Below are 25,285 nucleotides of genomic sequence, written 5' to 3' on the forward strand. Positions count from 1 at the left end.
GGGGAGTCAATGGCTAAGTCAAATGCATCGAGGGGGCCACCACGACGGAGGGGTTGTAGGATTTATAGGGAGTTAGATGATGAAACACACAAACTCAGCCCTCTCTGTCAACTCTAGTTCTATTAATAATTTTTTTATAGCAGAATAAGTATGTGCGCTTAAGCAATTATGTTCATAAAAGTAAGCATATTTCATTCAATATTGTTGTGCATGTTTATATGGACATATTCAGAAATAATTAGACATATTCAGAATAAATTATCTGAATAGAAAAGGCTAATAACTAGACATGTTCAGAACAACTAAACATGTTCATAAAAAATAACTAGAATAACTAGACATGTACATACGAAAATGCGTTAGCTGAACTAACAATGAGGTGTTATGTTAAATCAGAAAAAGCTAATACACAGTCGAAGACACAACCTAAGTAAAAAAAACAACAGCCTATTCGTTCAACCCGATATATGATCATCGGGCTACTGTCAACCTAAGTAAATGAATATTAGAGACTCTACTGTTGATTTTGCATAACTAGTTTTAGCAAACAGCGATATACCTTCGTGTTTCTAGAGGTAAAATTGCATTGGAATTGCATTGGAAATATAATTGACATCAGAGATAACAATGTAATAAGAACCAAGCTTATCGGTGTAATTCAAGTTACTAGATGAACTAAGCTAAGTTTATGCGGTTCAATAACAACAGAAATACAGAATAGCACCAAAAGAACACTCTAACTCTAGAAGATAGCTGGGGCAAAAGATTTAGGATCCACTAACCAGTTTCATTGTCGTCAACCACAGGAAAGCCAGAAATCATGTGCTGCTCCAACCGCTTGTGGGCTACACAGAAAGGAAACAGAACAAGTGAGCAACTTTGGAAATTACAATGCAGACAAGCACATGCATCACACTAGGAAGGAGAGGTACCTTCATCAACTTATACACTTATGATGTGAACCAAGCAAATATTTTGCCTAAACTAGGAGCATATTATTGCTTAATGAGTTACCTTGTTTTGCCTAATATACACTTATGATATGAACATGAACGATTGGTGAGAGAAACACTTCGACAAAACCAACAGAGCACACACAAAAAAAGAAAGATCTCACAGTGATGCTATAAAATTACTGAAGTGTTAGATTGCCAAGCCAGTGTTAAAAGCAAGAAATGATATAAATCACAAATATTTTGGAGGAAAAGTCCTAGAAACCAGTGGTCCATATGTTGCCTGGTAATTTCGTACTGAAGGCTTAACACAAGTCAGAATTTTACCTAGTGATTATAAATGAGAAATTTAACTGAGCAAACAAAAAATTGTTCCTTTCAACATATGCAAGCTGATGCATTACCAGGTTGTATGGAACATAAAGTAGCTAGTAGACAGGGTATATGGTGCACTACAAATCACTAGTTGGAAATAGTAGATGTGCCTAATTGAAATAAAGGCAACAATTCAAGTTCATTGAGCATAAAACAAAAGCTAAAAAAACTATGCTTAATTAATAGGACCCGGCTAGGCCGTAATTTAGTACGAATTTAGACCAGTCGTATGGCCACACTATTTTTGGAATAGTAAAAAAGGCAGCATGTTTAAAGACGTCCCTCAGTGCTACATGTACGCAAAAAAAGAGCTCGCTGGTCCAGCAGACCCACCACTTCTCTCCAGGACTCAAGTCCTTCTACCTTTCCTGCTGGATACCTGTAGTATAGTGGAAAATAGTGTGACATGACATATAAAAAATTGCCTAAGGATTTGAATTATTCTACCTTGTTAATAACATATTGTTGCCTTGCTCTTAACACATTATTGTCTTGTCAAATGTGTACTTATAGTAACACATAAATTTGATGTAGCAAAGATGCCTAGTCTGATATATGAATTTGTCTAGCTTGAAAAAGTATTATTGTCTAGAATGGAAATGCATGAAGATATCGGTAAAAAAAATACAAAAACGGGACAAAAGATGTGTGGCTATGGTGTCAGATGATATCGCCCGGCCTTGTTGCTGACTCTGATCTCTAGGCATCGTATAAACTACATATTATCAAGATAAAAAAAAGGTTAGTGATGATGACTTGATGAGAGGCTGAGGGGCTGAAATCGCAGACAAATAATAAACCCCAAAATAAATTTGATGAACCATATTCATCAAAGAAAATAAAAAAATCTTGATATCCATCGCTAATCATTACTGCACGATTGTGCAGGAAAAAACCTGCCTAAAAACTACCCCTAGTCATCAATGCAGGACTGTCTGAAAAAACAAAAAAATGTAGCTAACCCCCTTAAAATAATTATAAGTGCATGCATCAGTGTGCACCCTCCCCCCCCCCCAAACAAAAACTTCAATCCTAAAATTGCCTAAAGACTTGCATTATTCTACCTATAATTAACAGATTATTGCCTAAATACATATATTGAGTTGCATATCTAAAAAATCAGAAGAATTGCCCAGATAAATACACTGAGTTCGCCATGTTCTTAACACATTGTTACATGGATAAATGCACTGAGTTACCTACTTTGATGCATCCCTCATACTTTCTAATCATATTTTAATGCTATTTTAGATGGCAGGAGGCAAATTCTATGTGTACCTAGATAGCAATAGCATCCAATAAGAGGGCGAATGCGAAGTGAAGCTGCTAATGGTTTGTGATCTAGACCAAATTCTATGGGTTTGCCAATACTTCACTGTAATTACTGACAGAAAAAGAATTATGCTGAGGTGCTCACAGGGAGCAGCGCCATGGCTGGATCCATGAGCGCCTCGTCCTTCTACCGCAGCGTGTCCAGCATGTAGCGCACCTGCTGCCAACTCAGAGAAATACTCAGAGCTATAGTACTTCAGAGCAAGAAAGCTATGCACGGCACAAATAATATCATATAGCGCCTCGTCCTTCTACCGCAGCGTGTCCAGCATGTAGCGCACCTGCTGCCAACTCAGAGAAATACTCAGAGCTATAGTACTTCAGAGCAAGAAAGCTATGCACGGCACAAATAATATCATATATGAATTCTAAAACCTACGAAAATTACAATCTACCAGTAATAGCCACGCCAACCAAATTTGTTCCAAACTAACTTTTTCACAACACCAAGATGATGGCTACAACCACCATAAATCAGTCTGTAGTGTCATCATAAATATGGCTTGACCAACAACCAGAGCAAGCAAAATTGGAACGTATCAAAAATAAAAGCACTATACTTGTAAAATTACTTGTAGGTTTTATTTTTCAATTCAAATCAAATAGTTCACAGGAGTGTAAATAGAGCAATGTGATTCTCTCAGAACAAAAATGATCTAATCATGCTGCAGGAATTTAACTAAAAGGACAATCGGAGGGAATTACTGCACAAACATTACACTACTAGGCAGGGATTTAGAAATACACAGATCATCGAACTTCATACTAAATCTATGTCTGATGGATTGAGAAGGGTGAAGTGTTAAGGGGAAGTATGAATGTGTTGGTAACAAGCAGCACAAACTCCGACTACTGCATCCCTGAAAATGGCTCCCGCAGCACCCCTATCATGGGAGAGGATTTGGATGTGCGCGGATCATAAACATGGGAGAGGGGATAGAACACACCTTGTCCTGGTAGCCACCAGCCGACGACAAGGAAGCCCCCGAGTGCTGGGATGTGCAGATCCGCACCTAGGTGCGGCGGATCCGGCCCCCCGCGACCGCGGTCGGTGGTGGGGGTGGGGTGGGAAGGATGAACATGACTCGGGAACGCGCAGATCCAGATGGGTAAGAGTCGTCCAGCGATCTAACGAAGACCGTCAGCACGACCGGCGACGAGCTAGCATCCATGGAGACCTAGGGTTTGCAGGGTAGGAGGGAGGTAGAGAGGCAGGGGAAGAGATGGGAAGAGAGAGAGGGGGAGGGGTGGCTGGCCGCCGCCGGCAGCCCGCTGCTACGGCGGTGGTGGCGGCCGCCGGAGCTGGACGAGAAATGTGGGCGGCGGGCGGGAAGAGGGAGGGGCGAATGGAAAATGGAGAGAGAGAGAGAGAGGGAGAGACGAAATAAACAATGGGCTTGTTTGGTTCCGCAACAAATCTAGTGCGCACGCTTTCCGGAAAAAAAATCTCGCATGTATGAGTACTAAATGAAGTCTATTTGCAAAGCCTTTTCAGGAATGGGTGTAACTTTTCGCGATGAATCTAATGACGGTAATTAATCGATGATTTGCTATAGTAATGCTACAGTAACCATCCTCTAATCGCGCGGTCAAATGCCTCATTAGATTCTTCAGGGTCACTAGCGCGGGAGTTCTGAAGTTGATTTTGTAAACTGGCTTTGTTTGACACCGTAATTAGCAGTCAAATGTTACTATTCCTAGCGCTACCTAGCATGCCAAACAAGGCCAATGGCAGGAGGGTGGAAAGGAGCGGCGGGTGGGCCCTCTGATTAATGATGGACGATGGATGGAGCCCGCCGTTTCGCTCAACAAAATTACGGCCGGCTGAAAAAAATCATTACCAAACTCATTTGTTATCATAAGCTTATAGATAACTTAAACAACAGCATAAGGAACAACTATAAGTAAATAATAGCTTAATAAGGAGTTGCAATTCTTACTTCCTCCTTGAAATTAAGATCATAAGTCTTATCCTTCTCACTGAAGAATTCAGAAGCAGCAACATCCATTCCAATAACCACCTGCCATAGATAGGTTGAATCAACAATACACAAAGGTTGAATTATGAGGTAAGCAGTGAGGAGAGGAGATACCTTTCCAGTGTAGCCAGCCTTTTCTATAGCTGCCTTCAACAGTTCAAGGCCCTCTTTGTTTTCCTGCATACATTGGTTGATATGGAAACATATGTTAGATAATAAATGTATATGTTTTGTGTGATTACAAGTTAGGTCATAAGTAATAAATTTGCTTCTTTATATATATTATATGCAATGAATTTACACAGTGCTACTAGGAACTGCTCCAGCATCTCCTCTCTTCAAGTGGATGTGGAATTCCAGAGTAAGGGGCAAACATAAATTCTTCTTTTGGCTCCTCTTACTTTGGGGGAGTGTTGAGAGAAGGCAAGTTAATCTTCTAGAATGATCCACACTATACAAGAACATGATATTTAGCATGGAGTAGTCTAGATTTGGTAATAAAATAAATTAGATAATTGTTGATGACCAAAATTAGCAGACTGTGCAGACCGGTCAGACCGGTATGCACAAACCGGTCTGACCCGTCAAGGTTACTTTTTCAAAATGCAAATTGAACTTCACCATTCCATATCTCTCGTCGAGACGATCGAAATGCATATGTAGAACGCCCAATTTGGAGTTCGGATGAGAGAGTTATGGCCTCTGGAAGACTTGACACAGGGTCGGACCGGTCCAAACTGTACAGTCCGAGTTTAGAGTTATATTTTGATGCGGGATTTGTATACAATTAGACTCCTAATGGGGTAAGACCTCCCCTCCCTATAAATATAAAGGGTCATGGCCGATTGAGGGAATCCAATCGATCAAAACATATCAATCTATTACTTTTCATTACTTTGCAATGTTTTTCGTCTTCCTCAAACCCTAGCTCTTCCAACCCCATACTTGCTGTTCTTCTCTCATCTTCGCGACGTCTGAAGGCGTTCTAGGTGGCCTGCCGATCCTAGAACAACTCTGCGCGCGCTTGCCCTGACGGGGTCCCTCAGGGGCGAGCGTTCGTCGGTCGTCGCCGATCTTCACCGGCGACCGGTCTGACTGCCCCGCATAGGAGAGCTGCATCGAGCTTCTCCTCGCGCCGCGCGTTCGAGTGCAATCGTGTGTTGGCTCTGATTCGGTGCCAACAATAATGTTGTAATACCTAGGAAATATCTAGAATGGGGGACACTTAGTCACAACCTCATGGTTCGCTCTTGCCTATAAATAGAGTCCCTTCTCTTGCCATGCCATTCATTCCATGAGCATGGTAGATGTGTGGTGCTAGAAAGTAGTGAGAATGGTGAGTGCTAGGTTAGCCACAAAGAGAGGGCGTGTTGTGTCCTCTTGTGTAATACCATTGTGTTGTAATAAAATAAGTTTTTTACAAGTGTTAGTCTCTCAGTTTCTAAATACTTAGTATATAAGTTGTGATCTACCGTACGTTGGCTTTGCCACCTGGGATCACGAAGGGTCTGGGCTTCATCGTAGGAAGGTTGTATCTTCCGGAAGGCAGATTCACCTATTGGTAGGCTCTGCCACCCGAAAGCGAGAAGGCGGCTCTGCCGTTGAAATAAACTTAAACACTATGTAACTAGAAATTGAAAATGCTAACCGACTCTAGGGTGAGTTGGTGTGTCTTATGTGTAGGTCCTCGGCTTAGTGGGTATTAGGGACACCTCGATTCCAACATATGAAGTACGAGAAACCCCTTATGTACATATCTCTCAGTCCCATCGATGAGAGGAGCACTAGAAGAGCCAATCTGTGATGTAGTATCCACTTCAGCTAGTCTTAATATATAGCCCCGGACATTTTCTTCTGTGACAACACCACTATCTCTAGAATGCTGCGAAGTATGTCCAACTACTGTTGTGAAGTATGTACAACTACCGCTGTCGGTACCCTATAGCAGGGATACCCACTCCTACTGCAGCAAGGTAGGACTCGCGTAGTCATCCGTAACTACGCCATAAGGGGGCGGAGCAGCCGGGCCCCACGGGTCAGGCTCTTACCTCACCGGGCCAACAGCCAAGGCCTCGGACACCATAGGGGGTCCGGGACCTCCCCGCGTCCGTCGGACCTCCCACGCGCGTAGAACCAATATACCGCCGGGGCGGGGTCCGGGGGCGCCACGTGTCCACAGGCGCAGGCGCGGGCGCGAGACTTCTGCTGGAAGACTCGCCCACCCACCGCATTCAATGCGGGTGGTTGAGGCGTGCTCTGCCGCGGCGGCACGCGGGGCAGCCTTTGTCAGGCCTCACTGTAGACCGCATATTACCGTGGTACACAGTGCAGCCGCTTGCGCCGCATCCGCGCAGAGCCCATCTGCCGCATTAAATGGATACGACGGCACGACACATTTTCATCATACCGCCTACGCCGCAAGCTACACGGCCCGTTCAACTACGCTGCAGGCAACGCCGCAAGCTACACCCTGGCGCCGTTTTGACAAGACAGGACATGGCTATGCCGGACGAAAGATTCCCACGGGCAGAGCAAGGAAATCCAGGAATGAGATCTCCGTCGCCTGCAACGCCATAATGTCTGTACAGTATGTTGTTTTATACTACATCGTTGGGCCCACCTATCGGGGACTCAACGGCTATGTACGCGCTTTCCTTGAGATATAAAAGGGAGGCACTCGCAGCTCACTACAGACTGAGCTCTAGACCAGGCCAGACACAACACAAGCTCGGTTTCACGCCGAGCAACCCTGCTCTCAACCTCTTGAGAGCGCAAGCAATACAACACACAGTGGACATAGGGTATTATGCTCCGGCGGCCCGAACCACTCTAAACATGCTGTGTTTATCGCGTTCTTCCACCGAGATTGGGCTAATCCAAGCTAACCCCCGAGTACTCACCCTCTGGGTTTAGGCGGGTGCACTACGCCACCCGGCTATGGATTTGCACACCACGACAACTGCCATACGGTTGCGTTGAGATGGCCGTGAAATCATCACAGCCCTTTGCAGCTTCAGCGGAAAGTTTTCTGCCCTTGGAATGGGAAGGTGAGGTTGCGTGCATTTATTCTGAAGTTCTGTTCTAGAAACACGAAGAAGCAGCAGATTCTTTTGACAATTCACCTCAGAAACCCTGTCATCGAGGTACACTCTCTCCTGGTCATCTCCCCTCACACAGCTCTGCTCTCGGTGATCAGACAGAACACATGGTCCATACATTCAATTAATCCTATCAGCTGAGATTGAATATTGAGCACTGAATACTGGAGGTAGGATATGGGCGCATGTTAAAACAAACATGTAATGGGTGGTTTGTCTTATTACAAAACCAGTGCCACACTGGATATCAGAGCACCTTTCCAACCTCTGATTTTTCAGTGCCACATCATCACGAAGAATTGGAAAGCAACGTTCCTACTCTTGTTTCACCCTTTGATCTTGTTTCACCCTTTGAGCTGAGAGAGGTCGAAACACAACTGCTACAACAGAATTGTAATACCTCTTCAAGATCCATCGCTCTAATTCGCTTTGAGAAAGCATTAGGCGGATGATCCATCTAATTAAAAAATAATCTTTATTAGAATGTAACCATTTGTTAAAAACATGGTAACATGCAGGACAATAATAAGCTAGCACAACATAAAAACATGGTATCAACCAACATTCAACAGCAGAGTCCTCACTCTTACCAAGAAAGGAACATGTATTTATACATTCCACATATATGATGTGAAAATAAAAGTGTGGAGTGCAGTCATCGGTTCGTTGATGTGTTACAAAACCAAACAGCACAGTTTCACTAATCACTACTTAAGTATTCAGCAAGACAGAGGCTATTGCATAAGCAACATTTTACTAATACAGAGAAGCATAGGACTTCTGTATTTTGATTGAAGAACAATGACTTCTAGTGCTGATAAGTAGAACTGCAATTAATGTACAAAGGATAAAAGTGTAACAGTAAATGCTTCCTCAATACTAGTGGAGTAGGGCGCAGTATCCTTCTAGATTGGTTTATTCACATATCTTAAACAAAAGTTTAGGGACTGACTGTATCTTCAGCAGCGGGCTATCAAGTCATAAGAAACTGGTTACTAAGTATACCAGGAAGCACCTCCATTTATAATGCATCATGTAGGAGCACAACACTTAAACAGTATAACACTTAAAAAAACAAGAAAAGATACAAAGGAAAAGACCAAGAAAGGTTTCTGTAGCACATTCTTACCCTAAAATAATAAGGTGCAAAGAAAATTAAGAAACAAAGTGTATTTAGACATTCCACATATATGATGTGAAATTAAATCTGAGGGTGGAGTCATCAGTTCGTTGATGAGTTACAAAACCAACAGCCCAGTTTCACTTTTTAAGTATTCAGCAAGACAGTGGCTATTGCATTCGCAGAATTTTACTAATACAAAGATGCATAGGATTTCTATATCTTGATTGATCAATGACTTCTCGTGCTGAGTGAAACTGCAAGTAATAATGTACAAATGACAAAAGTGTAACAGTAAATGCTTGCTCAATACTGATGATGTAATGGAAAGTATCCTTCTAAATGTGCTATTTCATTGAAATGATTTTTTTAGAGTATTCTGAATTTTGCTTTATGGCTCTAGCCACATTTTCTTTTCACCTTTGAAGTTGAGTGTTGTCTTTTGTTGACTCAAATTCTACACGCCTTCTTCATCTATATGCATAATCTTAGCAATTTCATTTTTTTAGAAAATTGACTTCAGGAATATATGAGGTGTTGGAGCTGAGGGATGGAGGATGTGACTATCTAGGCAAGGGTGTTCTTAAGGTTAGAGTAGCCATTGTTGAGCTCTCTCCAATCTCTCTTGTGAAATTGTATGATTAGAGTATATCTTTGAGTTGGGTTGAGAGAGAGTGAATGCTTGAGAGCACTAAAGAGCACAGTAAACTTTGAGCACTTGAGGTTAGCTGAGATTCATGTGTTTTGCATTTGTTACTCTTGGAGGTGAAGCCTCCTAGATGGCTAGGCGTCGCCGGCTAGCTCCCAAGATTGTGGTGAGCAGCGAAAAGTTTGTTGCAGCACCGATCTTGTGCCACAAGGGCGCATGGTCATATAGTGGAAGGAGGAGATAGCTTGACCTTGGAGTCAACATAAGCTTCCTCAACGGAGACTAGGATTCACACGTGGGTGCACGGGGTGAATCTGAACTCCGGTAAAATAAATCATTGTGTTAATTGCATTTACATTTATTTTGTGGATTTGAGGAGCTCTCCATTAGATACTTGCGTCTTGGAGAGATTATTGTTTCGTGTGTGCAGGATCTGGTTGAATCTGCTCAAGGAGCTTCACTAAGTAGACTCTACTATTGGGATTTGAATTTATATTCATTTACTAGCACTAATTTTATTGTGTTCACTGTACTCTGAGTGAACTCGGAAGTTCTAGTTTCACAAACTCGGAAGTTCTGAGTTCACCTACTGTCTAGTCCAAATCCGGAAGTGCTAACCCGGAAGTTTTGGGTTTGGTAGACAGTGAATTTAATCTGCTGCATTAGAGTGAAAATTTGTAGGTCCGCCTATTCACCCCCCTCTAGGTGACATCACGGTCCTCTAAGAGGCGGAAGACGAGGCTTGGTGTGCGTGGTGTGGCACGTTCACGTGACCACTGCACTCAGCACGGCCTTGGCGAAGCCAAAGCGGTGACCGAGCGGGGGGGGGCACCGATGCCCCGGGCCTGCGGCGGTGTAGGATCAAGAACACCGACTAGAGGGGGGGTGAATAGGCGGTTTAAAATCTAAAACCAATAACACTAGAGAAATTTAATTAGTAACAAAGGAAAGCCCTATGTCATGCTATTACTATCTCTAGATGGGTTTGCAACCTAGGGTGACAAGACACAAATCAAGCTCTAGTAAAGTAAATTGCTCAAAGTAAAGACAAGAATAAAAGAGAGCAAGAGTAGTAACCGAGCTTGACACAAGAATATATCCCGTGGTGTCGATGACTTGCCGGTCACCCCTAATCCACGTTGAGGTGGATTCCAAGAATCAACCGCTCATCTATCAAGAACCTCTTGATCTTGAGCCGGCTTGAATCAAGGAACCGCTCCACACCTCGATTCCACTAGAGTTGCTCTTCACCACTCCGATGAGGTGAGCACAAGACGTCTCACAACCGAAATCGGGGCTCCTCAACAATCTCCTTGGAGGTGCTCCACGAAATCCACTTCTCCAAGCCGTCTAGGGAGCGGCAACTCCCAAGAGTAACAAGTTGATGACGCTTGCTTGAAGTTTCCCTAATGCCACAAAGCTCAAACTCTTGATGCAATGCACTAGGAAGCTCTCACACTCTTAAAAATGCAATCTCTAAGCAAGTGTGTGTGAGAGAGGGATGCCTTAGCTCTAATGTGTCAAGAATGCTATCCAAATGGCCAAGAGAACCTCCCAATGGCCGGGCATTGGGTATATATAGACACCCCTCAAAAAACTAGCCGTTACACTCTTTTCTGCGAAGTCGCGGACCGTCCGCGTTTCAAAAACCGGACTGTCCGCCGTTATAAACCAGTGAGTCAGAGTGCAATAAATGCATGTCAGAACTAGCCGTTAAGCCCTGGCGGACCGTCCGCGCCCCAGTGGCGGACCGTCCGCAGTTAAGAGTTCCAACCCACCAGAGACTAACATCGTCTCTGGAACAAACTTGAGTTTAGCCTGCGGACCGTCCGCGCCTCAGGAGCGGACCGTCCGCAGTTTAACTTTTGACCCCAAACCAGAGAAACATTCTCTCTGGTACATATTTGAAAAACAGTGGCGGACCGTCCGCCCACCTGGGCCGGACCGTCCGCGATCCCACCAGAGACACTGCAAGCTCTCTGGAACGGTCGCGGACTGTCCGCCGCTATTGGCCGGACTGTCCGCCAGCCCACCAGAGTCTCTGCAAGCTCTCTGGAACGGGCGCGGACTGTCCGCCCCACAGAAGCGGACTGTCCGCAGTTACTCAGTAAGCTCTCGAACTTAGTCTATTTCAAAACTTTTCAAAACGCCGTTAGCCCTCATGCATGCAACTAGACATTTTGAGCAAAATGGCACTAAAGACCCGTCAAGCATGAGTACACAACCCCTCTTGATAGTACGGCTAACTATCCAACAAATCCGGTCACTTTTCATCCACTAAACGCCTTGTGACCGGTAAAATACAAAGGCCCTATTTTATACCTTTGCCTTGAGCCCGAGCTTTGCTCATCATCTCCAAAATTCCATACGTACACAACCGAATCTCTTTCATCCGTGGATCAACCTATACTCATTATCTCAAATGAAATCGTTAATCCACAAACCGTTGTCATTAATTACCAAAACTCGAATTAGGGGCCTAGATGCTTTCAGGCGGCGACGCGGCGGAGGAAAGGAGACAACGGCAAGGGCAGCCAGGCGGTGTACGCGCGGGCCATAAAGGTGCGGCCTTAGGCCGGTGCACGTGTGGGAGCACCCCAGCGTGGCCATGGCGAGTCATGGCGTGGCTGCGGCGGCTCTGGCCAGCGAGACGGCTCACTCCGGCAAGGCATCCCGGCGAGGCAGGTGCGCGGCCAGGGCTAAAGGTGAGGCCTATTTGGCCGGCGCGTTGTCTACGTGGGTGCATGCATGGACCACGGCCACGACATGGCCGTGGCACGACGGAACGTGGCGACGGTTCGACGTTTTGCACACACGAGGGGAAAAACAGGGGATGGGTTCGTCAGCGGCGGCTCCAGCGGGTTTGGGGAAGACAGCGCTCGGTGCCGTGGCGAGCCGTTGCAAGGAATGCGTGATGCCGTGCCGTGCAGCGCCGGCTAGTTGACGACAGTGTTATGGTCATCGGCGCGGCGGGGGCTCTCGGCGGCAGCGGTGTCCTCCTCGTCTTTTGGCTCGCTCGGCTGCGGTGCGTCCCGACGGCGATCCTCCTCCTCCTCTTCTTCTCCGGGCTCCCCTCGGTCCCTCTCCTCTCTTTTCTCGTCTCATATGTCCCCCCCCTCCTTGCTCTTTCTTCGCGAATTGGCGGCAGCGGCGGCCGGCAAACCCTAATGGGCTAGGTTTGCGGCGTCCGGGTCTTATAGGCGGCGCCGATTAGGGTTGTGCGCGGCCGTGCCGGCGGTTTTCGGCGTCCAGGCCCGGTCGCAGGGGCGGGGCGTGGCCGACAGGGGCTGGCGCAGTGGTAGGCGGTGGCGTCAGCACCCTGCGGAATTTGTGGCACGAGGTGCGGGCTCGGCAGGCGCGACCGTGTTGCGGAGCGGGGATGGTGAGGCGCGGCGCAGGTAAAGGCGGCCAAAGCAGAGGCGGGTGAACGGAGCGAAAGGGGGAGGAGAAAGGCGCGCAATGCGCTTGGCCGGTGGGGCCCGGCGGTCAGCGACTGTGGGCGAGGGAACGGCAGGGCGTCGGCTGGGGCTGGTGCTGGGCCCTTTGCGCGGTTCGGGCTGGCACGCGCGGAGTCGGGCTGCTTCTCGGGCTGGTTGGAGATAGAGGTCGTGTGCGGGAGTTTGGACCGAAACGGGCCGTGTGCAGGATTTCAAGCCAGAAAGCTGCCAGATGATTTGTTAGAAAATTATTATTTTTATATCTCACAAACGAAGTTGAGTTTGGACAAGATATTTTAGAAGGTTGTGTATTATCATATCATCTACATGTGTGATTTTTTTGGTTAATTTAGATGGCTTTTTTATCGTGGTTTGCACGAGTTTTCACATCAGGCTGGTTTCCATAGCATACGTTGCCTTGTTAGTTTAGTTACGTGTTGCAAATAATTTGAATGGCCACATTCAGATTATTTGCCACTCAAATCCACATAGAAATCTCTCAAATCAAATTTAAACAGGGAGGGTTCAAATGAAATCCAAAAGCTCCAATATTCACACTAACAATATGAACCTTAGGTTCAATGGATTTTATTTTCTAGGAAAAAGGATAGAAGAGGAGTCAACCTTACATTGTTTCCTAGCCCATATCACATGCACAAGGAAAAATTTTAAAAACTCGTATTTTTGGAGTTATAACATTTCGTAAAAAATACTAGATGTTACAGTCCCCCTCACAAGAATCTCGTCCTTGAGATTAGAAGTTTGCCTGGGTTTCGAAGAGGTGAAGGTACTTCTCCTTCAATTCAGTTTGATAATAGTTTCGGTCTTTCCGAGTATAGAAGCTCACGCGAAAGGGCATGTAGTCTAGTAGTTACAAGAGCCTCGGCAGCACCTAAGGTCCTAGGTTCGACTCCCCTTGGAGCGAATAATCTGAGATTTAACGACATTGTGCATTCAGTGGTAGGCGATATTCCCATCAACATCGAGGCATCTATGGTAACTTCTTTAATCACGAGAATTTGCCGGCTCAGTCTTCGAAGATGCTCATAGGGGTAGGATTTGTGTATGTGTGTTCATAGGGATGTGAGTGTGCGTGCGTTATGAGTATCTGAGTTGTACTGTGTAATCTCAAAAAAAGAGTATAGAAGCTCACATAGGGCAAAAAGCAAAATACATCTTGATGTCACAACCCAAACTGTTTTGGACAAAAACTTTACGGGTGCACATCGTCACCCATCAAAACTACCAGAAATTCCACGACAAAATCACCAGTTATATGAATTGTCCAGCCATTGGTGATATGGCATAAGCAGATGACACAGCAAGCTTTCATGATACACAAGATCTTATTGTAATGATACATACTCGTAATAAAGTGCTGCGGCGAACTAGTCGCACCACCAGAACACATGCTCATCTTCAGGCTCTAAGAAGGAAGGGTTTAGTAGGGCTCCACTGGTGCCCTGAACTTTGCTCCAGCATAGACAGCCGCAGCACCAAGCTCTTCCTCGATCCTGAGCAGCTGCAATCGAGAAACAGGCAATGCCGATGTTTGTTCAGAATACAGACTTAGAACCGCAAACATGACCAGGTTTGGAAATGCATCACGTAGTTTCAGTAACTAAGAGGAACTTCCAAGAAACCGTTTGCAAGTGCTTACCTGGTTGTATTTGGCCAGGCGCTCGGAACGGCAGGGGGCTCCTGTCTTGATTTGACCCTGAAACCAATACATGGAGAGGATGTTACGAGTGAAGATATTCTGAAGTATCTGATGCGTGTTACTAGGCTAGTTGACAGCAGTACCGTAGCCAGGCCAACAGAGAGGTCAGCAATGAAGGTGTCCTCTGTCTCACCACTGAACAGAGGAGATCAGATAGTTAAGTGAAACAGATCAAACGGGACTACAAAGCTTTCAAAATGCAGCAATGCCTACCTCCTGTGGCTTGCCATCACTCCCCATCCAGCACGCTTGGACATTCTAACAGCATCAATACTCTCAGTCACTGACCCGATTTGATTCACCTGTCAAGTGTGTAGTGATGGCATTAATTAGTAGTCACTAACAATACTGCAAAATCAATACCCAGCAAAAGATGTGTAATAGCAGATAGCAATGATTCTCTACCTTCAACAGAAGAGCATTGCAGGTCTTCTCACTGATGGCCTTGGCAACCCTCTGTACAGGTCAAGTAGGTAATGTTTAAACTTGTATGTTGCAGGGATTAGTAAAAAATCAACTCATTAAAATGTTACTTACCGTTGGATTAGTAACAAGAAGATCATCTCCTACAATCTGCACGTGCTCTCCAATCTCATCAGTGAGTTTGGCATAGGTGGCCCAGTCATCCTGATCAAATGGGTCTTCGATGGACACAATAGGATACTCAGAAACAAAGGACTTGTACAGATCTTTCAGGCTGTCACCTGAGATTTTGTTTGAACCATCGTTGTTCTGGCAAGGAAAGTTAATTAACATAAATATAAATAAAAACTCATTTGTTATCATAAGCCTAGATAACTTAAACAACAGCATAAGGAACAGCTATAAGTAAATAAAAGCTTAATAAGAAGTTGCAATTCTTACTTCCTCCTTGAAATTAAGATCATAAGTCTTATCCTTCTCACTGAAGAATTCAGAAGCAGCAACATCCATTCCAATAACCACCTGCCATAGATAGGTTGAATCAACAATACACAAAGGTTGAATTATGAGGTAAGTAGTGAAGAGAGGAGATACCTTTCCAGTGTAGCCAGCCTTTTCTATAGCTGCCTTCAACAGTTCAAGGCCCTCTTTGTTTTCCTGCATACATTGGTTGATATAGTATTTGTATGTTAGATGAATGGATGCTGATGATTAATTTTGTAATTACCCTAGTGCAAACATATAAAGATCACAAGGAACCATAGAGCATAAGCCTATCGCCATTGTCCTTGCAAGAAACCTCAACATGCCACATTTTGAATTATGGACTTTTCTACTTTTCTGGTCAGCTTAAATACACTAGATTTCTAAAGCGTTAATATATGTAGTAATTATTGTGCTTGCCTATGACAGCCATGGAGAAAAGCATATAGGCATCACCTGAATGTTAGGTGCAAAGCCACCTTCATCACCCACATTTGTAGCATCTTGACCATACTTCTTCTTGATTATTGTCTGCATACAGAAGCATTAGCATTATGAGTTTATGACTACTACTCCAAGGGTCCAGACTTACTATACGTCAGTAAATGCATAAGTTGCTCACCTTCAGGTTGTGATACACCTCAACTCCCATCTTCATGGCCTCCTTGAATGAGGAGGCACCAGTTGGGAGGATCATGAACTCCTGTACAACAGTTAAGCGTTCAGAGAATATAGTTGAAGCATGCATTTAGAGAATCACACTTCTCAAGCAATGTTACCTGCATGGCAAGCTTGTTTCCAGCATGTGATCCTCCATTGATCACATTAAAAGCAGGTACGGGGAGCACCACAGTTTTGTTTCCAGCAAGGTTTGCAATGTGCTGCAAATAAGTAAACTTTCAGTACACCCTCTGAATGTAACATAATAATAAATCATGGTGGTGAGTGGTGACATTTGACCTGGTAAAGAGGAATCTTCTTCACCATAGCTCCAGCTTTGCACACAGCCAGTGACACTGCGAGAATAGCATTTGCTCCAAGCTTTGTAGATTCAAGACAAAATCAGATGAAATCAGTACAAACTGTGCAAGATGCAAGTCAAGTTTGGGATTTAAGAACGTAAGTCCATGATACCTTTTGTTTACACCAGCCCCATTCATTGGAGGTTCCATCAAGCTGCTGGACCATGAAGTTGTCAATGTCAACTTGCTCAGTGGGGTCCTGAAACATAATTCACCAGTAAGATAGTTATCATGTGTTTTGGGTGCCAAATCAATGAAATCATATAATATTCTTACTTAATAGTTGAGATGCATACCTTTCCAATAAGTGCTGGTCCAATTATGCTATTTACATTGTTCACAGCCTAGCAAAAGACAATATATTAATACAATGTTAATGTTAACAGAGAAAACAACCCAACAAAAACAGAATGGTTGCAACCAATGATACAGGTTAACTATGGAAAGAAATTTTAGGCCAGAAGCTACCTACTAACACTTATTCAACTTAGTTATTACTTTTGTACTGAAAGCATATACTTCAAATAGATTTCGTGAATCAATTCTATCGCAAATACAAGATGGATAAACATGTTGGTTTCTGTTATATAAAGTTTCTTAAACCAGGACCATTGGATTCGTGAATGACTATGGCGCATGGCATATACAGCTAGTATAACCCTCAACTGAATGGGATAAAATGGCTGGTTATAACTTATAACTAACCTTAAGAACACCCTTGCCAAGATAGTCTGATCCTCCATCCCTCAACTCCAATGCCTCATATATTCCTAAAGTCAATTTTCCAAAAAAAAATGAAATTGCTAAAATTCTGCATATAGTAGATGTCAAAGAAGGCATGTAGGATTTGAGTCAACAACAGACAGCACTCCTCTTCAAAAGGTGAAAAGAAAATGTGGCTAGAGCCATAGAGAAAAATCTGGAATACTGCAAAAAGCCATTTCAAATGAAATAGTACATTTAGAATTACCATAGCACCAAATCTAAGACGAAAAATATTTTCCTTTCGTGTGTTACTAACATGTCAAAATGAACAAATGATCAAACATGGCATGGTATCACTAATATGTCTGTTTCATGATTCTTAAGACAAGAATATTTCGGCAAAGGTCTCAATAGCTAATATGTTTGTATCATTTGAAAGCAAAACCATGCTTGTACTCGATAATTTAAGTTGTTTTTACAAAGCCTGAACACAGAAATCTTACTTGAAGTTTCTCAATTCCTATAGTAAAAAATACTATCGTTCCAAATAGGCACCCAACAGCGGACCATGGTGGAGGAGAATAAACTCAACATTTGAGATTAGAACGTATCAATCAATCTAGTAGCTAAAAAAACACAACTCCAGACCTAGCCAATTGAACCTGACGAATGTCTATTATTGGCCACACCAACAGGATTGAAGCAACCGATCAAAACGCACAATATTGACGTCACACAACCAGAGCATCGAACTAATTTGATAGCTCAAATTCCTTGACATGTACGCCGGATCAAGCGATGCAAGCATTGGGGTACGAAACAGAGCGCTTGAAAAATCTCGTGTCATGCAGGGTGGATCAGACACACACAGAGAGAGAGAGAGAGACAAACATACCAGTGGATGCGCCGCTCGGCACGGCCGCCCTGGCAAAGCTCCCGTCGCTGAGGCCCACGTCCACCTGCACGCGTCCGTCACAGCAAAATCGATCCAGATTCAGACGAAAAACCTTGAGTACATCACCACACGCACAGCGACGTGCAGAACGGACACAGAACAACCCCCTTTTCCCCCCTCGATCGATTTCGGCATTCCGCCACGTACCTCGACGGTGGGGTTGCCGCGGCTGTCGAAGATCTGCCTCGCCTTCACGGACGCGATCGTCACCGCCATCTCCTCCAGCCGCGACGAAGCTACTACCTCCTTATCTCAAAATGGAAAGGGACCTCTCGCTCTATCTAGATCTGTTCGTGCTTTGTCTCGCCCGCCACTCGAGTCGCGGGGCGCGGGCGCGGCATTTGTAGAGGAGGGCAGCGGTGGGATGGGGCGGGGCGGGGCCATCTGGCGGCGCCAGATCTCCACCAGGGGAGCTGGTGGGGCCGCTCGTCGGCGACCGCACATGAATTTGCTTGGAGGAGGGGAAGCTGAAAGCTCCCCGCGCCATTGGCATTTGATGAGGAAGCTTTTTAAAGTTCAATTGATTTTTTTTATGGATGCACAAACTTCGAATTTTAGAATTTTTTTCACACGGAGAGTCGAACCTACTGTCTCGGATGCTCTTGGGTGCTGCCGAAATTCTTGTAACCACTATACATACGACACAATAATTTTTTTCCTTGCTAATAGCTTTTTCTTAAATTCTAGTAGTTTAAAGCTGATAGGAGAAAAGGTTACTCCACTCTCTCTGTTAACAAAAATATTTCCTTGTTGATTAGAGTACTATTATGTATATAAATGTACTTACATGGTAGAGCTTTTTTTTCTGAGAGCATACTTACAAGGTAGAGCTTCGAAGTTGAAAGCGTATATTTTTTCCCTGAGAAAAGTGCTCCTTTTTATAATATTGATGGTTAATTTCTGTGGTACCACCATCTTAATGCACCATCATCGTATAGGATTGTTTGGATCAAAGTACTAACGAGTGAAAGTGCTAAATTTTAGCACTAGCTCATTCAAACAGGAGTGGTAATGGGGTGGGCCAACCTTTAGCATGTGTATGAGTGCTAATGTGTGCTAAAGTTTAGCACTCAACTTCAGCTTATCAAATTGGTCCTTAATTCCTAATTTTTTTTGTTTGAAAAGCAATCACAAGTTTAACTAATGGCGCTAGAGGACGATCAAAGGTCCATGTTAGGTACCCACGGGAAAAAGGACAAGGACAAGTGGTATTTTGCACAGTCACCTTGGTCACCACCTGCTGGTTCTAAAGAAAGATGCTTGTTCTAAAGAGAAATTCCGGTCCAATCAAGCGTGCAACTCTGTCCAAGAAAGTAAGAGCTCAGCTAGGAGCATGATGATTTTTTAATCTATCTTTACTATAAGGAACCAAAAATGTTTATCTATCTATCTTTGCTATAAGGAACCAAAAGAATTGAAATACCGTTTCACCTAAAACTTTCCCACCCACCTCTCACGGAGGGCCCAGTAATCAGAAAAATTTTCGTCCACCGCAAGCACGACAGGAATCAGTAGTGCAAAAATTCGTCAGAAATCGAATTTGGGTCGTCAAAAATTCGTAAATTGTTGTCCACAACAAATAAATATGGTTGGGACAATTATTAGCAACTGGCACACATATGACAAAAATCCTTTGGACACCTTGCGAATGATCTTTTTCCATTACTGTTGCTTGACCTGTCCGTGGGCATCTTTCATTTGGCCCATGACACTAGACTAGATCCGCAAATCAGCCATTAACGACATACGACAAGAACTCTGAGTTGGGGTCATAAAAATTTTTTAAATCTTTTTGTTCAAATTTTTTTTGTAAATTGTTGTCCACAAATATGGTTGGGAAAATTATTATCAGCTGGCACATACATGACAAAAATTCTTTGGGCACCTTGCGAACCATCTTTTTCCGTTACCGTTGCTTGACCACAGGTCATTTTCCGTAGGCCTCTCCGCGCTGGAGTTCACCTTGTTTTTCTTTCCCCCAATCTCCCATGCAGAACTGCTGGTTTTATGGCCCAATAGGCCAATACTGCCAGTGTGCCAACCATTTGAAATTGAATATTTTAGTCATAACAACTTGACGAATTCAGCTTCGCCTTCGCCTTCGCTGTTTTATAGCACCATTGTTAAGATGATGATGCAAGATGGCACTCGCGCAAGATTTGAATCTTTTTATTGAACAATAATTGAAGTTTTTTAGGGGATGAACAATAATCAAAGTGCTTGAGTGTTTCGTGCGAATCTGCGAATGTAAGGCCTAGCAGTCCTGCATCCTCGCTGGAAGTCCGGAAATACTCCCTCCTTCCCTGTTTATAAGGCATGGTGGAACATGACACAGTCTTCTAAACAATACTTTGACCATTTATTTATCATATATTATATCACTTTTGATTATAAACTTATAATCATTGTAAAATATATTTGATTATGAATCCAATCATATGAAATTTGCATTATAAAAATAAAAATTTAATAGTCAAATTATTGGTCAAAGATGACAAGGTTTGAATCTTGATATACGTGTATGCCTTATAAACAGGGAAGGAGGGAGTAATAACTTGGTTGCTAGTTAGCTGTTTGAATGGTTGGTGGGGGGGGGGGGTGATTCCCCACCTGAATTTCATTAAAAGGGGGCGCTCTGGAAGCCTGGTTATACAACAATTAGGGGTACAAAGGGGGAAAAAAGAGTTTACAGTGTGTTACATGGGAGAAAGAAGCGCACACCAGGACTCAACGATTGCCACATCCAACTCAGATTTTCGATTCTAAATGGTTGGATTAAAGATATACACAATTAATATCTGTTTGGCAATTAGCTGAGAGCAAAAGGCTGTCGGGTTTTCTGATTCTTATGACTCAGGCTGGCATTTCACCAGCAGCCGGGTCTATTCTCTCTCCTATTCCCTCACATCCAGCTCAGATTTTCGTTGACGTGGATTACGCCCGGCGTTGCTTTCATTCATGCGCGGACGACGGCGAGTAGTGGCTGGAGCGCGCCTCGAGGACGACACAGGAACAAGCGCGCCCCGCCCCCAGATCCTACCTGACAGCAGCTGCAAGTTTGGCGTCAACGGGCTGCGAGCGTTTCCTTCCTCCCGGGGACGCTGGAAAGGGATCGCCCACGGTTGCGGACCTCCACATGCGTCGCCACCAAGTGATACACTAGCTCTCGTCCGACCCCACACCGGTAAGAGGAGGGCCTCTCCTTCTCCGATCTGATAGGGCGCGACAGCGAACTCTTCCTCCCGAACCTGCGTCCACCAGCAGTGGATTCTGCCAGCGGCGGGGGGTATTGCTGCTGCCAAATATTCTCTCTTTTTTGGTTGCATATAAACTATATGAGCGTGGCCTCATAGGCATCATGGACAAAAAAAAATGCAGCCTCTTTATCGGTCTGATTCGTTCTGAGCTATAATTCGTCACTTCAAATTCTAAGGTCCAAATTCCAAAACGTGTTTCTTGTCTAGTTGTTTCTTATCAGATTGTTTGTGACTTGTGTTGATTTTTTTTCCTTGATCTTTGTTGATTCTTTGTCGGTTCGATTTAAATGTGCGTAAAAACTATTCTCCATACACAGGGGCGGGCCCAGCATGTATCAAGGGTATTCAGTTGAATACCCATTATTTTTTTGCAACAAATTTTTGTGAATGTAGTATTTATCATGTATGTGAAGGAAAAATAAAAAAGAAACAGCATAATAGTCTAAATGGCCACGTCCCCCTAAACCCCATCCCAACAAGCGGCCCATGTTCCCCCACCCCTCCTCGCAAATCCTATCCATCTTCCGGAAGGTAGAAAGAGGTTGAATCTTCTAATGTTTGAGATTCGTGCGGGCCACGGGAGCTGTACGATCTCCTTCTTCTCCCCTCCTCGTGCTCGGCTCCTTCCTCCGCCGAGCGCCTCCAGCGGCGTCCGCCTGCTGCGCGCCCTTGCCCGCCTCCTGCTACGCACCCCTCCGCCTCTTGCTGCCCGCCGCCGCCGCCTCCCTGCTGCTCGCATCCTGCTGCCCCGCCGCCGCCTCCTCCTCCTCCTGCTGCTGCTCGCATCTTGTTGCCCCGCCGCCGCCGCTTCCTTCTGCCGCTGCTCGCCTGCTGCTGCCTACCGCTGCCGCCGCCTCCTGCTGTTCGCCTGTTGCTGCCTACCGCTGCCGCCGCCTCCTGCTGTTCGCCTGTTGCCCCGCCGCCGCCTCCTCCTCCTCCTGCTGCTCGCATCTTGCTGCCCCGCCGCCGCCTCCTTCTGCTGCTGCTCGCCTGCTGCTGCCCGCCGCTGCCGCCGCCTCTTGCTGCTCGCCTGCTGCTGCCCGCCGTCGCCTCCTGCTACTCGCCTCTTGCTGCCCGCCGCCGGCCAGCACGTCGCGGCGCCATCCCACGCGCTCCGCGCTGCCGCCTCGCCGGAGAAGATGCCTCAGTCACGTTCAACATTTCGAATTCAGCATTTCAACATTTTCATGCTTCCAATTTCAACATTCATTTGTACATGTTCAATATTTTGATGTCAAATGTTGAACCTGTTTACGAAAAATGTTGAGTTAATCCTATCAAAATGTTGAACATATTTGCAGCAGTTAATTGGGGTAAATGGGCTTTAAAGATGAATAGCTTATCTACCTTCCACAAGATGTATAGGAGGCCCCACCCCTCCTGCACCTGCGGCCCACACCCCCGCAGCCCTGCACCCCATCCCCCAGCCTGCCCTCCAATCGCCCTTCAATCTCCCTGAACCCTAGCGCTAGGTAGGCTCCGGCGGCGCTCGACAGGACAGGGCGACGGCGGCGGGCCGGCGTGGCGGCGCTCGACACGGCGACGGCGGCAGGCCGGCGCGGCGGCTCTCGCTTGACTCGGCGGAGGCGCTCGGCTGCAGGGGCTCCGCAGCGGCGCTCGACTCGCCGGCGACCAGGGAGCAGCACCACGCCACTGCGCCAGTACTGAGTAGCGCGAGCAGCGAGCAGCAAGCAGCAAGCAAGGCAATGCCAGCAATCGAACCCTTAAACTTGAAGGTTAGTGAAAATTGGGTCAGATTTTGTGAACATTGTCATTGAAATTTACGAAATCATTGAAAAAGTCACGATTGCTTGTAATTTGTAGGTCTAATCATCTGTGTTATCGCTACTCGATTATATACTACTAGTTTGTGGTTTGAGCTGTTTTAAAAAAAAATAGTACTACTTCAAATTTTGAACACCCACCTTCTAAATTCTGGGCCCGCCACTGTCCATACACATAAGGGTTGGCCCATTTGGGTACACTATTCTCCACACACATTGGGGTTGGCCCATTTGGGTACACTGTTCTTATTCCTCCCTTGCGCCATTATGGTGTAATAGCTTTCACGTGAGCGCTTAAGCCTGCGTGTTCTGGTTGTTTTGTAACTATTTCATCGTATCTGCCGTATGTTGATCCTATTGCTCAGATTAGAAGTTTGCACGGTTACACGAAGAGCACGAAGAGGTTAGTTTGCACCTGATAATTTACTTTCATCTTAATACAAAGATGCGCAACTCTCCTGCATATTAGAAACTATTTTCCACACATATTGCTATGAATCAATCTAGTTAATATTTCTTGCTCACCTTACTCCAGATCTAAATAATATGGCTGTCTAAACTGGAATTGGGATGATTTGATTGCTCGGGTGGTGAATTGAGATTTTAGGATTACTTTTAGATAGAAGCTATTTTTCTAGCCGAAGTGTTAGTAATCGATTTGGATTGAAACTATTTTCTAGGTAAATGCTAGAAATGTGGTAAGATGACGTGTTTCGAAATATTGTACTTCATAGGTACAATAATCTACCATATTGGCTTTTGGATTTAAATTTCTTACCCAAAAGGTACTTTATAGATGCACTCTGACATAAGTATTTTTATGTAAATGGAGACTAAGGCCCTGTTCGATTCCAAATAAGTTACCAACTTATAAGTCAAAAAGTGTAAAAAATAACTTATTTTGCCAAACATCCCTAGCTTATAAATCACCCCAACTTATAAGTAATAAGTTGCTCCACCCCAACTTAAAACTTATAACTCACCACTTTTCGTATGGGGCCCACACCTTTTTCCGCGTGGGGCCCACGGCCAACCCTATCTCCCCACCCCCTGCCGAAGCGCCCGCCGCCACGCAGACTTCGCCGTCGCCGCGGGCGCGGCGCGCGACTGCACCTCGCCCGCCACCACTGCTGGCCCTCTCCCCCGTTTTCCCACTTCCCCACCGCCATAGCTCGAGCTCGAGGCTGGTGCTCGCCGCCGCCTTGCTGGCCCGGCGCCGCGGCAGGTGCTCACCGCCGCCCTGCTGGCCCGGCGCCGCCACCAGGCCGCGGAGGGAGGGAGGGCGCGGAGGGGCGCGGCGAGGAGGCACCGGGCACCTCCGCCACGTCGCGCGGGCGCTGGCCGCGCGGGCCTCCGTCGCCTCGCCGCCATGGCCACCGAGGGAGGGGACAGGGAGGAGGGCCCCCGTCTTGCGGTGAGCCACGCCGCCATGGGGGGCATTTGCTCCGCCTCGCCCTCCGCTACCATGGCCTCCACGGCGTCGCCTCCGCCTCCCGGATCTCGCCGCCGCGTCGTCCCCATCGCCCGCAGCAGCTTCGACGGAGGAAGGTGTCGAGGTCGAGGTGGAGCGCCGAGGGATGAGGAGGTCGAGGTCGAGGTGGAGGGAGGGAGGCGGGGCACGACGGCGCCGGGGGAGCGCTGAGGGCGAGGAGCCGCGTGGCCACCGGCACGGCGGTGTGCGCAGCCCATGTCGTGCCCGACGCGGCGGGCCGAAGAAGGTGCCCCGCCGGCCGCTGCCCTCCCGCGTGAGCTGCTCGCCGCCGGATCTGAGCAACCCCGCCTCACGCGCGTCTCCCCGCCGCGCGTCGCCGGAGGGAGCAGGGTGGCACGGATCCGGCCTGAGCAGCCCCGCCTCACGCGCGCCTCCCCGCCGCGCGTCGCCGGAGGGAGCAGGGCAGCACGGATCCGGCCGAGGCTGCGGCGGCGCGGAGCTCCCCGGCGCCATCCTGCTCGGGGTGCCGGCCTGGAGAATGGGGAGGAGGAGAAGGGAGGA

At 46.0% G+C, this 25,285-nt stretch overlaps 1 protein-coding gene and 1 long non-coding RNA gene across 2 annotated transcripts; both read right to left on the reverse strand.

Annotated features, from left to right (window-relative positions):
- Positions 1–4,600: 4,600 nt before the first annotated feature.
- On the reverse strand, positions 4,601–4,835 carry LOC120671018. The gene is made up of 2 exons (XR_005673470.1): positions 4,754–4,835; positions 4,601–4,681 (listed from the first exon to the last, which is right to left on the reverse strand). It is a non-coding gene; the product is annotated as an uncharacterized LOC120671018 (long non-coding RNA).
- Positions 4,836–14,097: 9,262 nt separating this feature from the next.
- On the reverse strand, positions 14,098–18,585 carry LOC120669627 (enolase 1-like). The gene is made up of 17 exons (XM_039949429.1): positions 18,399–18,585; positions 18,192–18,255; positions 17,297–17,361; positions 16,888–16,935; positions 16,704–16,790; positions 16,530–16,610; positions 16,349–16,450; positions 16,192–16,272; positions 16,026–16,100; positions 15,681–15,743; positions 15,528–15,608; positions 15,201–15,395; positions 15,069–15,119; positions 14,877–14,965; positions 14,747–14,798; positions 14,604–14,660; positions 14,098–14,465 (listed from the first exon to the last, which is right to left on the reverse strand). The coding sequence occupies exons 1-17, from the start codon at positions 18,465–18,467 to the stop codon at positions 14,385–14,387; spliced, it is 1,341 nt and encodes a 446-aa protein (XP_039805363.1). The 5' UTR covers positions 18,468–18,585; the 3' UTR covers positions 14,098–14,384.
- Positions 18,586–25,285: the final 6,700 nt, after the last annotated feature.

This window comes from Panicum virgatum, chromosome 4N (genome assembly GCF_016808335.1).
Source record: "Panicum virgatum strain AP13 chromosome 4N, P.virgatum_v5, whole genome shotgun sequence".
Taxonomy (NCBI): domain Eukaryota; kingdom Viridiplantae; phylum Streptophyta; class Magnoliopsida; order Poales; family Poaceae; genus Panicum; species Panicum virgatum.